Source organism: Natator depressus, chromosome 5 (assembly GCF_965152275.1).
Source record: "Natator depressus isolate rNatDep1 chromosome 5, rNatDep2.hap1, whole genome shotgun sequence".
NCBI classification, from domain to species: Eukaryota; Metazoa; Chordata; order Testudines; family Cheloniidae; genus Natator; species Natator depressus.
The window spans coordinates 77,740,052-77,754,551 of NC_134238.1; the positions used below are offsets into that span (position 1 = coordinate 77,740,052).

Genomic DNA, 14,500 nt, shown 5'->3' on the forward strand with positions numbered 1-14,500 from the left:
CAGCATGGCCACTTCCTGGCTTTGGAAGATGTCAGCCATGGTTCTAGCTGTTCACAATTGCAAAGATGTTTGTCCCTCAAAGTGTTAAAGCCAAAGGAGAGCCACAGAGAAGGAAGAACAGATTAATCGTCAGTGGAGGCAAAAAAAATGAATGGCTTTGGCTGCTAGCCTCTCTTACAGCCTAAAGACTGTAATGAAACCCTTTCATTAATCATCTTTTAAATGGCTGCTTACCCCATATCAATCAGAGTAATTCATTCTGGTTACTTACGGACACTCATTCTTAAGCCACACTAAATCAGAATCACCAATAGTGTGAATATGAGGTCTGTTTTGCTGTGGAAGTGTTAAAGGTGAAGGCTGCAAATCAATGGCACATTTCAATACAAAACCAATTGAAATTTTAACGTAGAAGTAATACAACACTTATCTAAGTGGTCAAGAATTCTGTATTTGAAGGACACCCCGCCTCCCCAAGGAATATATCCTTTTCCCCCCATTTCTTGATTAAGTTAATTTAAACTGTGTCAGCACTACAAGCTTCCCACATGTGTTCAGGACCAGATGATAAGAGCAGCCCAGAGATGAATAATGTATAGTAAAATCAATAAACCTTATTACTAGCCACTAAGGGGGCTGATTTTATGTCCATAAAAGTAAAACAATTATAGCAACATTAATGGCAGATTCATCAAAGTAATATAACAAATTCAAGTATGCTTGTCTGTTGGGAATCTTTAATTCACCCTTGTGCATTTAGTATCCACTAAGCAAGAAAAATGGCACCCACTTCATATACAAGCTCTGACCTCTGGCAGTGCAAGTTGCCATCAGAATAGAGAATGAGAGTTCAAACACTCCTGTATTTGCTGAGGAATGTATCAGTGGTACACAATCAGGGATAAAGTTGACATCCGAAATAACCTGGCTAACCATCTGTTTCTTTCATGCATTAATTTTATTATCATCTTGTACTCTACTTACTGCAGTGGAACAAAACAATCATAGAAGCATAGGACTGGAAGGGATCTCGAGAGGTCACCCAGTCCAGTCCCCTGCACTCATGGCAGGACTAAGTATTACCTAGACCATTCCTGACCGGTGTTTGTCTAACCTGCTCTTAAAAATCTCCAGTGATAGAGATTCCACAACCTCCCTAGGCAATTTACTCCCATGCTTAACCACTCTGACAGTTAGGAAGTTTTCCCTAATGTCCAATCTAAACTTCCCTTGCTGCCATTTAAGCCCAGTGCTTTAAGCTCATTGTTTCTTGTTAATGCAACAACATGTACAACATGTTCTTGGGTAGTATGGGTAGGAATATTTAAAATAAAGGTGGCCTAGTTCTGTCCACAGGTACACACAATCAACTCCACACCGTGAGGCTGCACAGGTTAAATCCGGGGCAAAGTTTGGCTAGCGTTTCTAGTGCACACAGCCAGTCATTTCTCAGCTGAAGGTATTAGTGGCATAAATATCAGAAAGATCACTCATGGGTACTAGGGACCTGATCCAAAGCCTACTGAAGTAGATGGAAAGACCTCCTTTAACTGCAGTTTTGGCTCAGGCCCTATGTGCCCAAAAGGAAGAAGGGGCAAGGTGAAAATGGAACAGGCTGGGCATGGAGAGTGTGGATTCATGCTTCACCTTATTCAAGGATAGCTTAGCTGCCAAACTGGTGAGTGCTGCCCGGGAACCAAGCCAAAAGTCCTTCTGGGGACACTAGCAACTGTATAGTGCCTCCAGAGTCTGTCAAACATACCCATTAGTAACTAGGACACAATCTCTCTCTAAGCTGGGCAGAGGAAAGCAAGGTGAGACAGACGCCAAAAAGTACAAAAACAACTTTTTTTTTTTTATTCTGATTGCCAAATTATTTAAGGCAGGTATAAAAATGAAAGCATTCAATATACATTTTACATAAAATAAACTAGATTACAGCATAAAACAAGTAACCAGGCAATGGCATTAAAGTCTCTCTTCTAAAACTGGATAATTGTAAACATTAAAAAAAAGACTGCAGGACTATTCAAGTAATAGAACAATCACAGATGTCTTCTGGTATGCAGGCTATTGGGTTATTTGCCATTCAAGATTATCAAAAAAAAGACATTTCATTATTCACAGATACTCATTATTTCCCCATTTAAAATCTATACATTATGTACAACACAGTTTTTGTGGTACTGGCAACCCCATGCCTTCCAAATGTATATTTTTCACAATACACAATTACAATGAAACAGTGAGTACAGTAACATTTTACACTGATGCATCTTAACAGGAGCCACCAAATAGACATCTAAATTGTACCAAAGTGTCATCATCACAGTTAGCCTCTCTGAGGGCTTGTGGGCAATATCAGAAGGGTATGCAAGGTTCAGGCACACTGATACATAATATTATTTATTTACAATTAAAAAGCAAAAAGCAAAAAAAACCAGCCTTTTGTGGTTAACATTTTTCTAAACATGACAAATACATTTTTCCTTTATTGTGTGGTTTGCAACTTAGCAGCAGACCCTGTGTGCGAGCCTGGTTACCGATACAAAAAAAAAGTAAAGAATATATATATATTTATATATATATATACGCGCATATATATATATATATATAAAAACAGAAGTCTAATTACAGCAACATTTGTTACTCTGTGATAAAATCTGCAATTTACAAAAACGAAATGACTGGTTTTTGCCTGCCATTAAGGCATTTCAAATTAACACCATGGAACTGATGTCTGTAATAAAGCGCTTCCTCATGTGATCCAGTCACATGACAATGTACATTTCCAAACTCCTCATTCTCTAAAAAAAAAAAAGAAAGAAAAAAAAAAGAGGTTTTAGTAGGATATCCTTTTCCATCATTTAACTCTGAACTCCTGAAATGCACAAAAACTGTGAAACTAAACACATGTAATTAGTATTGCCAACCCTAGCCCACTGCTCCAAATCATGAGATTTTTAAAAAATAATAAAATTGAGAGGGGGAAAGGAATAGTTTGTGTCTCTTCTTGTTTCTGAACCTTTAGGGTGCACTTGGGTCATGTGCTCAGGCTTTTCTCTACAACACTGAGTGCTAAAAACTTGCTTTTTATTCAAATGAAAGGTGAGATTCTCATGTAATCACTTGCCTCTGGGGGGCTGGGACTTTAAGAAAAACACCATATATCATGGGACTTGTGATAAAGTCATGAAAATTGGTAATTTTACTGTGTAAGATTTATTCTGGAAGTGTTGGTGGAGACTCCATTGTTAAGGCAGAGTTGAGCATTTCACTTAAGACAGAATTTTTATTATATATAAGGTTTTCATTTCCTTTAGAGGTTGAAAAGTAAATTCTATTTAAAAGCAAGTAAATAGTTTACATTTGATTCCTAGGTAACTTTAAAATAATATAATCTTTAATGTACCTTCTAAAAATATTTTATTTCCAATAAAAGTATCTGCAAATCAGGAAGCCAGATACACTTGTACTTATACATAAGAGCAGAAGTTTACTCAACTTTAGATGGATCTACTCCAAAATGAATCCCTTGCTTACCTTTTATGAAAACATTTTGAATCCTAATTATATACTTCATAATAACTTGTTTTACTTTAATAGTACCAAGAGGTAAAGGATATTCTCTGAAAATCTCAGACAAGAAGCAGTCTATTTCATTGATTAATTATCTACATTATGATTATAGTATGAGGGTCAACGACAAGTGTCTTGTTAGGAAGAACAGAGCTACAATTAACCAAAAAAACCCCCTCCCTTCTCAATAAAAGCTGCTGTCTATAGGGATGTAGACCTCCAGTCTTAGAAACCTATAATTTGCTTCCTCCCTCCCTATTAAGATGTCTATGTAAGTATAATTCAAGGGTTACAAGATATTTACCTTCTTTGTGCAGGAAACATACCAGATGCAGATGCCTGAGCAGCCACCTGCTGAGTGGCAACAAGGGCAGCAGAGGTCAACCCTGAAGGAAAGAAGAAACAGAAGACTGTGGATATACTTTTGGATTTTATGGTGTTCAGAGAGATAAGTACAGTCCTCAGTTCAAAAACCATAAATAGCAGCCAATCACTTTTTGCAGGATGCATACATCAAATATTTCAGGTAAGAGAGGTAAGACAATTTGCCTGGTCTGACCAATTTGCCTTAATATAATGTACTGAATTCTCCTTAATAGGCATTTTACAAGAAAATATGGCATTCTACCTTATTGTATTTCTTTCCAAGCACTGCACTGCATGGTGCTAAACGGTTTGTATGAATTCCTGAATAGGAAGCTCAGTTGAAATAATGGGTACCAGGAAACAACAAGAATCAAAAGTCACAGTGAATTACAGAAACGACATGCTAGCTGCTTGGAATACAATACTTCCGTAGTAACTTATCATTTTAAATTTCTCCCACTGAATGAGCATAATGCATCCCATAAGGCGTATGGAATCACTGAATCCAATTTAGAAATATTCAAGACTTTTGCATAGGAAAATGACTCTAAGGCACCGAGAGAACACAATGAATTAAAGTCATTTTAGCTACAAACTGTAATAGTGTGTACTTCACTGCAGGGGAGGAAATCTTAATTCTGCTAGAACAGTGTCAGAAAAGGAAGAAAAACTGGGGTAAATCAAGGGAGACTGAATGATCTTTCATGCATCTCTTATTGTGCTTCTTTTTCCTTGACTGCAACAATACATGCTGAATTCACCTAAATAAAAACAGATCATGTGCTACTGAGAAGCTGTAGCTGTGAAAATCTCAAGGTTGACTGCAGGGTCTCTCTTGTACATAAAATTTGTTCAAAATTAAAAGCTTTTCTCTTTGCCATACTCTCTCCATTGTTTACACAAGACTAATTGTGTAAAAAGGTTTATTTTTTTACGTCCTTTGGGTCTTTCTAATCAGTTAGTGTCAGTTTTTATTATGGTTGAAAATACTCATGTGAATGATATCCTAGCTGACAAGTAAAATTTTAATAATTTACTGGCAATCAGTGGTTGAGTTCTAAAACAGTATTACTCAAGCATGAATCTGTAGCTATAGTGTCATTTGGTGTTACCAGCTTAGTCCTTGCTGAGTGTTTTCAAACTTTCTCCCTAGATGTACACTATTTTTTCTGGTTTCTGTAAAACACGGGTTTCTATTAAAATAGCTTCACATCATACTTGCAACATCAATTAAATTACTTTAAAAGACACATCGATCCTACAGTCAGAAGCCACAGCTCACCTTGAAATGGGTCATATTGCCCGGGTATAAGTGGGTAGCCCATTCCAACGTGTGTGTGGTGGTGTGTATGAAGGTGCCGCTGGCTAAAGGGGGAGTGACGATCTCGCTCCCTCTCTGCTTCCCGCTCACGCTCAGCTGTAGATTTTTCCACAGGCTGACAATAAAAAGGTAAAAGAAAATGTATATAATATTTTTTAAATTGAGAATATCACAACCAGTACACTCACTCTGGATATCTAGCAATGGACATTTAAACACGAACTGTGAGATCTGATTCTCCAGTACACTGGAGCAGATTTGCTTTGCTCCCCAGAATACAAAGCTGCCCTAAAGCTGGTGTAGCCATACCCTCAGGATAAAGGGATCCTCAGGCATCACACAGCAGCCACAAAGCTGCTTCTCCCACCAATTCTGCAGGAGGAGGTGGCCTATAGGCTCCCTTATGCCCGGCTGATTCCTGGCTGCTCTAACAGCCTATTTGAGCTGGTGGCAGCTGGTGTAAATCAGTCCTTGGACTTCTTTCATTTGCACTGGGGACTGAACCAACTCTCAGGATCAGGAGAGCTATTTCAAAACTATCTTTCATCAATTACAACTTTTACTGACTTATCTGAAGGCAAAATAACACTGTTTACTCTGACATGGAAATCTCCAAAACAGGATTTTAGTAATTTACTATTCAGAAGATAACTCCGCAGCAAATATATTGAAGGGATATTACCAAATCCCGTAGTTCAACTTTTTAATCTCATTATCTGTTTTCAAACAGGATCTTCTTGGTAAACTTTAATAAAGCGTACCATGTACCAAGAGCTATCTATGAATCTGGATTTCCATATAAATCTGCTACTTATATTAGGAAGTATATTAACAAGAACGCTATTATACTTGTCACTTCCAGTATATGCCAGGGAAGCACCCTGATTTTAAATTACTTTTGATTTAGATGCGGATATTAAAAATATCTTGAATTCATAGCTTGACTATACACGTTTTTGGATGATGTTCTCTGCCCTTTCCCTACCCAACCCCAAATGTATTGCTGTTCAATAACAACAGATGAAGCCTTACAGCAGGGGACTTGCTGCGGTACTGGTTGGCATGCTGCTGGAGCAAATCCAGTGCTTTAGATTCAGTGGTTGATTTTGCGTTGATGCTAGGGCTGGTATTGACTTTCTCCGCCTCTTCTCTCCCTGACATCTTCCCATAAACAGGATAATGAAATCCTGGCGAGAGATAGGCCCCTGCAGATAAACAATAAATGCCACATCAAGTTACTGTTTTTACATTTGGTTATACATTGGGGTGGAGAGATTCCTATACAGGGGATTACATCAAAAATGGATCACGTGACTATAAAATTGTATCTTTGTTCTTCGATTTTTTCAGCTAATTCACCCTGATGAATGGAGGTTATAAAGAGGGTTGAGCTTACAGACATTTCAGACATTTATGGGTCCTCTTAAGTGAAAGGAATAGTAACTATAATGGTTCTGACAGTAAGTGCTTAGAATATTTTTATAGGCAATAAACTATCTGTCAGTCTAACAGCAACAGCAGCCTGTCAGGGGTTGTGGAAACTGTAACTGGGAACTCTGACAGTTCATAAAAGGAACATCTTGTATTAAATCAGTTTAATCTGCAGAACTTTCCCTAGCATAAGAACAAGCAAAACAAATGTCATCCGTGAAGCTGCTAACAGCCAATATTAAAATGTAGGTTTTACTCCACTGTTAGTGTGTAAATCTTTACTAGTGTACAATGCCAGTTACAGAACACATACCAGGATAGCTGTGCATTAGAACAGGAGAGACTGCACGGTATGCAGGATGGTTGGGATCATACATCTGTGGGTAAGGATAAGCGTGCAAGTACTGTATATATGACTGATGCTGACTCATTGGTGAGGAAACAGCCACTCTAGCACCCCGAGAGTCCTTCCAATTTACAGGAGTCTTTCGATCATCGTTTTTGATCTTGCTCTCCTCCAATGACTGGGAATCAGAACGCTTGACCTCTTTCGGCTCCTCTTTAATGCTTGTTAATGAGACAGGGAGGTTGGGTATGGAACCTTCCTTATTAGGTGTTTTTCTAGGGCTGTCTTCTTTTAGTTTTTTCTCCCGATCAAGTTCTTCTGATTTTTGCTGATCAAGGTATTTGGGCTGGTAGACATAATGATGCCATGTTCTTGAATCTGCGTCCTAATATGAGGGAGAAATACATTTGGTTCTAAATGCACTCTGTGAAACAAGATAGTTATTGATATTTCTCATACTTCTGTAGACGTCTTTTTTTTATAGAAGTGTTAAGAACGCACCCAGATTATGTATACTGTAAGACAGACATGCTTCTTATAGGTTCATTATACTTTTAAGCTCAAACTCCAGCCAATATTACCATGTAATAGCAATACACTTCTATCATAATCTGATTGAATTATTTCATTTTATATCCTTTCCATGCCTTTGACTAGTTTAATCATGAATTACATACATATTAGGTGTTAACATTATGTGATCATACTATATATGTATTTTGATTAATGGCCATAGAGAGATTTTCCCATCTGTGAACTACAACATTGCTAATGCTACGTCAAAGGACTTAGATAACCTGGAATGATGAACCTGAAAAATGGATCTTGCTGGAAAGGTGCTTATATTGGCCTTGATCCTGCCAACATTTGTACACGTGAGTAACTCTACGCATTACAGTCCCATTCAATTAAGTGGGACTGTTGACATGTGCAAAGTTATAAAATCACTGTTCACGAGATTGAGGTCACAGTTTGAGAAATGTGTGTAGAATATGTCTAACTATTATAAAACAGTTTATAAACAGGCTAAAGAGTGGGTACGTGGTTTCTTTACAGGATTACATAAAACAGCACTATCTTTACTGAATAACAAAAGAACATTTTTTTATGAGATGTACAAGGGCTAATTACTATTATTTTACTTTAATGGTCAATGTTCACAGCATAAGAAATACTAATAGGTAAACTGGATTAGCGTTGGTTCAGATACTCATCATAGTCCATGGAAATCTTCTCCTATCCAAACTTGAACCATCCCACTTTCCTTCTAGTTCCATGACCCTCAACCTTACCTTGAAAGATGGCTTATGAAGATGAAATCTAGGAGTCAATCTAGTGCCAAATGCCAGAGCATGAGGATATTCAGTGTGGGAGCACTGGATCACAGCAAAGAAACAGTAAAATGTCTTGGCAGTGGTGTGTATTGGAAGGCAGTCTAAAATGTGGGAAGGCCAGGAGGAGCCAGAGTGGTAAAACCATCTTTGGCTTCAGTGGGGCCAGGATTTTACCCATTGTGTGGGCCTGCAGGGGTCAGGAGCTTACTGACGACAGATAGGGAACGATGTCCCCGATTTTGAAAAGGTCACGTCGGATTAGGATAAAGAGTTGAGCATCAAAGAACCTGCTTGCCCTTCTTTAGTAAATGCCAGCTGTCATTAAAAAACAAAACAAAAACAAAAAAACCCCCAAGCCATTTTTTTAAATCTACTTTGCACTTCATTCATAGTGAAGAGCGCTTATTTCTTGAAATTTCACTCTGCTGCACTAAGCAGAATGACTTAAATTTACATTTAAGAGTTTTAATTCTACTTGTTTCTATATGGAAACCATGAATTCTGTTTAATTAAGATTAAAAATTTTCTAACTAATTTCTTAAACCTGGATTCTGTCACCTCTACTCATGCTCGGTTTCCTCTCTCTGAGAAGCCCCACTGAAAGCAATAGATCTATTCAAGAAACAGTAAAATGGTACTACTCAACGTCAGAAAGGGTGCCAGAGTTTGGCCATTTAGGTAAGATAGAAAAATACAATAAAATCGTGCCAGGAAAATCTTAAGAATAATTCAAGATTATCCGTGTTCAAGTTCCAGTGGTCTCACCTGTTTAAATCTTGTGGTAGGATCTACTCCTGTTTGTTTCATTGAATCCATAACAGATTTCATTTCCACAGCCTCCTTTATAAGCTGATGGTTTTCCATTTGTTTGGCTTTGAAGCTATCAGACTGAAGCTGCTGCTGGTGATTGGAAAGAATCTGTGATTTGCTTGTCTCTTCAGCTTTGCTGGGGACTGATGACCCCATTTTAGTGTTATTTTTGCTTGTCTCTGGAACTGAAGGAGCCTTTGAGATAGTAGCAGAGGGGATATTTTTCTGCTTGTTGTCATCCTTTCCTAGTTCCTTCAGTGGAGGTTCACTCTTCCTTTCACAGTCTCTCCCAGTTTGTGCCATTTTCTGCTCTGCCAGTCTCTGGTCCTCATAATATCTTTCATACTGCTGCCTATAGGCAGGGTTAGAGGCCATTAAGGACTTTTGGTCCATGTAAAGCCCATAGGCATACTGTCCATAATAAAGTGACTGGGCAAGTGCAGGATGTCTCTGAGTTATTACTGACTGATGCTGAGGCTGTAAATTAGTGGAATTGGTATCATTTTTCTTGGAATCTGATGGTTCTGTCTTGTCTTTCTTTTCAGCCTCTTCCTCAGCCTCCTTTTTGATCTTCAGTCCCTGTGAGGTACTGCTGTTCCCAGCTGCAGGGGTGCTGACCTGTCCAGAGTGCATGTAACTTGGAGAATAATAAGGATCGTAGCCATGGTAATAGGGAGAATGGGACTCTTTTACTTGTGATGATTGTGCTGTGATTGAAGAATGTCCTTTTACAACACTTTCCTTATTAGAAATAATATCTGAAGGAGAGCTGGCCTTTGACCTCATGCCCTCTGACCTGCTGTCAGAACCACCATCGTCCGCAGCATCAGAAATATCAGAGTAAGCCGGGCTGTTGGTTTTAGCAGCTGCACTATCTGCACCATTTTGTGTCAACACATGCAGTGGCGCCAGAGAAGATTGTCCATTCACCAAAGTGCTGCATTCCATTCTGGAGGCACTCCCTATAGAAGGGCTGGGTGCATTGTCTGTGAAAGTGTAAACCTTATCCGCTTCAGCTTTAATACTTGCCATCCTGCTCTCTTGAGACTCTGACAGTCCATTAGCTAACACTTCATTCTTGTTGAGATGGTCCTTTAAAAAATGTCCAGATAAATCTTTCCCAGACCCTTTTGAATCCTCTAGCTTTCCCAGCTTAGAATCCATTTTAGGACTTCCAGTCTCTTTGCTTTCTTTGTCCTTCAGCTTTCTCTTCTCCTTTTTCTTTTTGTCTTTGAGTGATGTGAGAGCGGGGTTTACAGTGCTTGGCTCTCCCATAATTGTGGGCTTTGGTTGAATAGGTTTTAACGGAGGGCTCTTTGGTGTAGCCTGAACAACAGTAGTTGTGAGTGAGGGCAATCCGGGTATTGTCCCTGTAGTGGTGGTTGTAAAGGCTGTAGTGGGTATAGCTATTAATTGGGGAGGAGTAGGAGCTGGAGCTGGGGCAATGGGCCTAGCTGTTTTAAGTTTTGACAGATTTTTATCCACTTTGCAGGTATTGGCTTTTTTGCCCCTGTCTTTTTCTCCCAAATTTTTCTTGTCTACTAATCCTTCAGCTTCCAGTTTGGGCATTTCAGAGGCCAAACTGCCATCTGCTACTGAGCAATTGTCCAGTGTGGCTGCCATATTAGAAATTACAGGAAGGGTGTTCAATTCACTGTTTGGGCCCTTCTTTTTACCAGAATTTTTGCCAGTTTTAGAACTGATGATTGAAGTTGGACCATTATTGGTCAACTCTCTTTTCCCCTTGGGTGTCCCAGGGGTATTAAGAGGGCAAGGAGATGTTGGTGCTTTTAGCTGATCAAAACTTGATATACTTGTGCTTGGCTCACTGCATTCAAGTGCCACATTACTTAATGCTTCCTCACAGTCTGAAATTTTATCTTCACTGTCAGGCTCAAACTCCAGTTTGTTTTCTGGATCTAAATGTGCATGAGCCTGGTGGTAACGCAGTCCATTAATGTGCTTGTACTTTTTGTTGCAATTGGGGTGAGGGCAATCAATCAATACTGGAGAAGAGCAGCCTTGGTCCAAAAACGTAGTCTCAAGTTTCCCCTGTGGGGTGGTTGGAGTGCTTCTAGAATTGGTGCGAATGCGCTTTCCAGATTTATTGTCCTCTGAACTGGAGTTCAAGTCTAGCTCCATCGGAGGCTTATTTTTCCTCTTATTCGTGGATGAGGGGCTAGCTTTGACATCCTCCACTGCACAATTTGGGGGTGTCCTGCGTCCACTTGAATTAAGGCTGCCCCGCCTCCCCTTCCCATTGGCACCACCCCTGTTCTTGTTCTGCAGTCCTCTTGACTCTGTAAAGCTAACATCATTTCCAGGTGCAGCTGCAGCAGACCTTGCTCGCTTTCCTCTCCCCCGACCTCCTCGCATTTCCAGGTCACTTGTTGGCGATTCACAAAACCTAAGTTAAGAAGAACAGATGTCAGAACAGAGACTAAAACATCACCACCAGACACCATCAGCTGTTTCAACCATGAACTGATATTTCAAATATCAGAACGACACAGCTTTATGTAACAGAATCTGCAATGCTGTTAGAGGAAGGGTGCTCTCTTTCAAATATTAATGTCATGAAAGAGAAAACATTTGCTTCAGGAATATTACTGACAAAGAGAAAAAAAGTATTTCTTTGTATCCAAGAAAATATTTTAAAATAAACTCAATTTCAAAGATATTTTTTCAGTAACACAACAATAGAAAATACAAATTGCCAGCTCAACGTCTGCATTTTGCAGTGTGAAAGAGAATTACTCATTCTTCTTCTGAATGGTGTCAATTATATACAGTTGTTCTTTATTAATCTCTATTTGGTTTCTTGCCAAAGATTTGGGAGTGGGGCGGGGGGGGAAGAGTGGAGAAAAAACAGTCCCAGAATGACTGCCTACCTGGGAGGGGCCCAATCATGCTTTGTACAATCCAGCAGGGTCCCGACATAAGTCTTGTTCCGCCATGTAACATTTACCACTAGGACACCTGTAGGAGGAAGAAAAACAAAATATTATCACAGTTACAACTTTTTTTAAAAAACGAACAGAGCCCCATTCTTATTTGCTTTCAAAAGCTGTGGTCTACATCTTCCTCTTTTCTGGTTTCAGGGACCTCAAGTTAAAACCCACAGGAAAGAGTGTGTGTGTGTGCGCGCGCGTATGTGAGATCAAGATACAGCTGACAGAAGGAAATGGTTTTTGCCATGTCCTGCTGTAAAACGGCAACATTCACCTCTTAATTTTGCTATTACTGCACATAATTGCTTTCATTTGGCAGGCAGCCAGCATAAACTGAGCACCAGTTACCAGTGCTTAAATCAGTAGGTGACTCAGAAGAATGTGCTTTGTTTTCAACAATACTATAGTGGTGATATTATTGATTTGAAATTACAAATATCCAAATCACCACACACACAAGTTTTGTTATATAGGGATATCTACAAACCCTCTATATTATTTGCATTCTCTCTGTCATTGTGAGCCTTCCATTAACCTGGCCTCCAACCTAAATTGAGGCATTTAGGAAGACAAATAATAATAATAAATAATAATAATAAACCAATGTGCTGTTTCAATGTTAATGGCTTTATCATTTAAAGCTTTTCTTTAAAAATACTTATGTTAAAATTTAAATAAATCTGCACAATAAATGTGGGCTTAAAATTTTGTTTTATCTGAAAAATCAATGTATTATTAAGTATGTATGTTAGGGGCTTCTTTTAAAAAAAATTAAATGGAGGGTTTCATTCAAACTCATTCAGCTTTCTCTCAAACACTTTTTCACAGACAGAGACAATTTATAATCATGTTTGTGGACTAGTCAACATAATTACCCCTTTAATTCATTAGATACTGTAGATAAACATAAGGTAATATTCTGAATCAGTTATCATTTCTCTTTAGAATGCATGCTGAAAAGATTAATTTCACCTAGGCAGAAGAAGTGGCATGGTGCAAAATGTTAGCAGATTCACAGAAATTCATTCTAAAGAACTAAATATTTAACTAAAACTACACACGCGAATCTCATGGTTTGTATTTCTCTACACTCTCCTTGTTCTAGCTAGCTTTAGCTTTCCTACAATGGAAATAATAATGGCACTGTGCCAAATACGTTTCTAGCCTGTCTGCTTGCTTTGTTTTACCAGTGTGATTTCTAATTTTACACTAAAACTATTCCACTCTGCAGCACCAATGTAAAGTAAACATGTAACCTCCAGCTTATTTCCTTAGGGACCTTTTAACAGCAGGAAAGTATTTGAAGTGCTGTTAGCTAAAGTACTAGGGAAGAAGGGATTTCCTTGAAAATTCTCAATAGCAGATTTGAAAATTGTTCCCCATATGGTTTTAAGTTGCTATTATTATAAGTTGACAGTAGAATACCATATATTGTGGTAAGATGGTCTAAAGGACAAAAAATAAATCACTCTTCAACCAAGGCTAAAAACAGGCTCCCAGGATATAAAAGATCAGGCTAAAATTCCTATTTAGACAATCAGTATATTAAATTTATTTTTTATCATCTATGCTTTGATATTAACAAAATGGAATAGCTGGGGACATTTATTCTGACCCCTTTAAAATAAAAAACAAACACCTGACAAAGCTATGGGGGGGGGGGGGAGGGAGTGAAGGTTTTTCCCATCATTTGCTCTCTAGGGCATCGTGTGTGGTGTTAGAGACCTTTCCAGCTTCTTAAAATTCTTCAGCATGTCAGCTATATTTACAACACTGGAATATATTTGTATTGCCAGAAGGTTACTGCATTTTCGCTTTAGATGCAATAGGCTGAATCACTGTGTTTCGAAGTCTCTGATGTAGCACAAATGTATAATTAAAATTGCTTGAAAGGAAACATGAAAGAAACAACAAACCGTCCATTCTTAGAGTAATAAAATTAAAAACGAGAAAAGTCTGCACAGACACTTAACATTTGTCTGCAGTGAAAGGCTTTTGTTATTGCATTCCCCTAAGGGTTTCACGTTTCCAGCAAAAGCAGGCTTTGGATTGGCCAACTCCTACTGCGAGCATTACTATCCGATTGGCTGGGCTGAGCACTGCAGCACAGACCACAAAAAGCAAGTGCCTCGGATAAGTAAGCTTCAAAGGGAAAAAATGATGCAACACCACAGAACAGAGCAGTAAGTGAGAGGGTGACTGACTGAGTGAGAGAGACTGTATATGCAGAAACTGTTTTATCAGGCAGGAATAATCCGAACAATGAGAGAGGCTTGCCTAATGCTTCTTGACTCTGTAAATCAAACACTGGTTTGTTTGCACTAACTAGGCTTGTCAATGTGACGAAAGGTTACTGTCTGCT

At 38.7% G+C, this 14,500-nt stretch overlaps 1 protein-coding gene across 2 annotated transcripts in view; it reads right to left on the reverse strand.

The window, feature by feature from the left end:
• Positions 1-1,920: 1,920 nt before the first annotated feature.
• The window catches only part of ZNF608 (zinc finger protein 608), a 101,509-nt gene continuing 88,929 nt past the window's right edge, over positions 1,921-14,500 (reverse strand). The window contains exons 4-10 of one of the 2 annotated variants that reach the window (XM_074953042.1): positions 12,079-12,166; positions 9,143-11,594; positions 7,011-7,428; positions 6,299-6,471; positions 5,228-5,381; positions 3,884-3,965; positions 1,921-2,807 (exon numbers count right to left, since the gene is read on the reverse strand). In XM_074953042.1, the coding sequence (XP_074809143.1) occupies positions 2,801-2,807; positions 3,884-3,965; positions 5,228-5,381; positions 6,299-6,471; positions 7,011-7,428; positions 9,143-11,594; positions 12,079-12,166 (3,374 nt within the window). In that variant the 3' untranslated portion in view covers positions 1,921-2,800. Of the gene's footprint in view, positions 2,808-3,879; positions 3,966-5,227; positions 5,382-6,298; positions 6,472-7,010; positions 7,429-9,142; positions 11,595-12,078; positions 12,167-14,500 lie in introns of those variants that run through there. The other variant, XM_074953043.1, reaches the window with a different exon arrangement.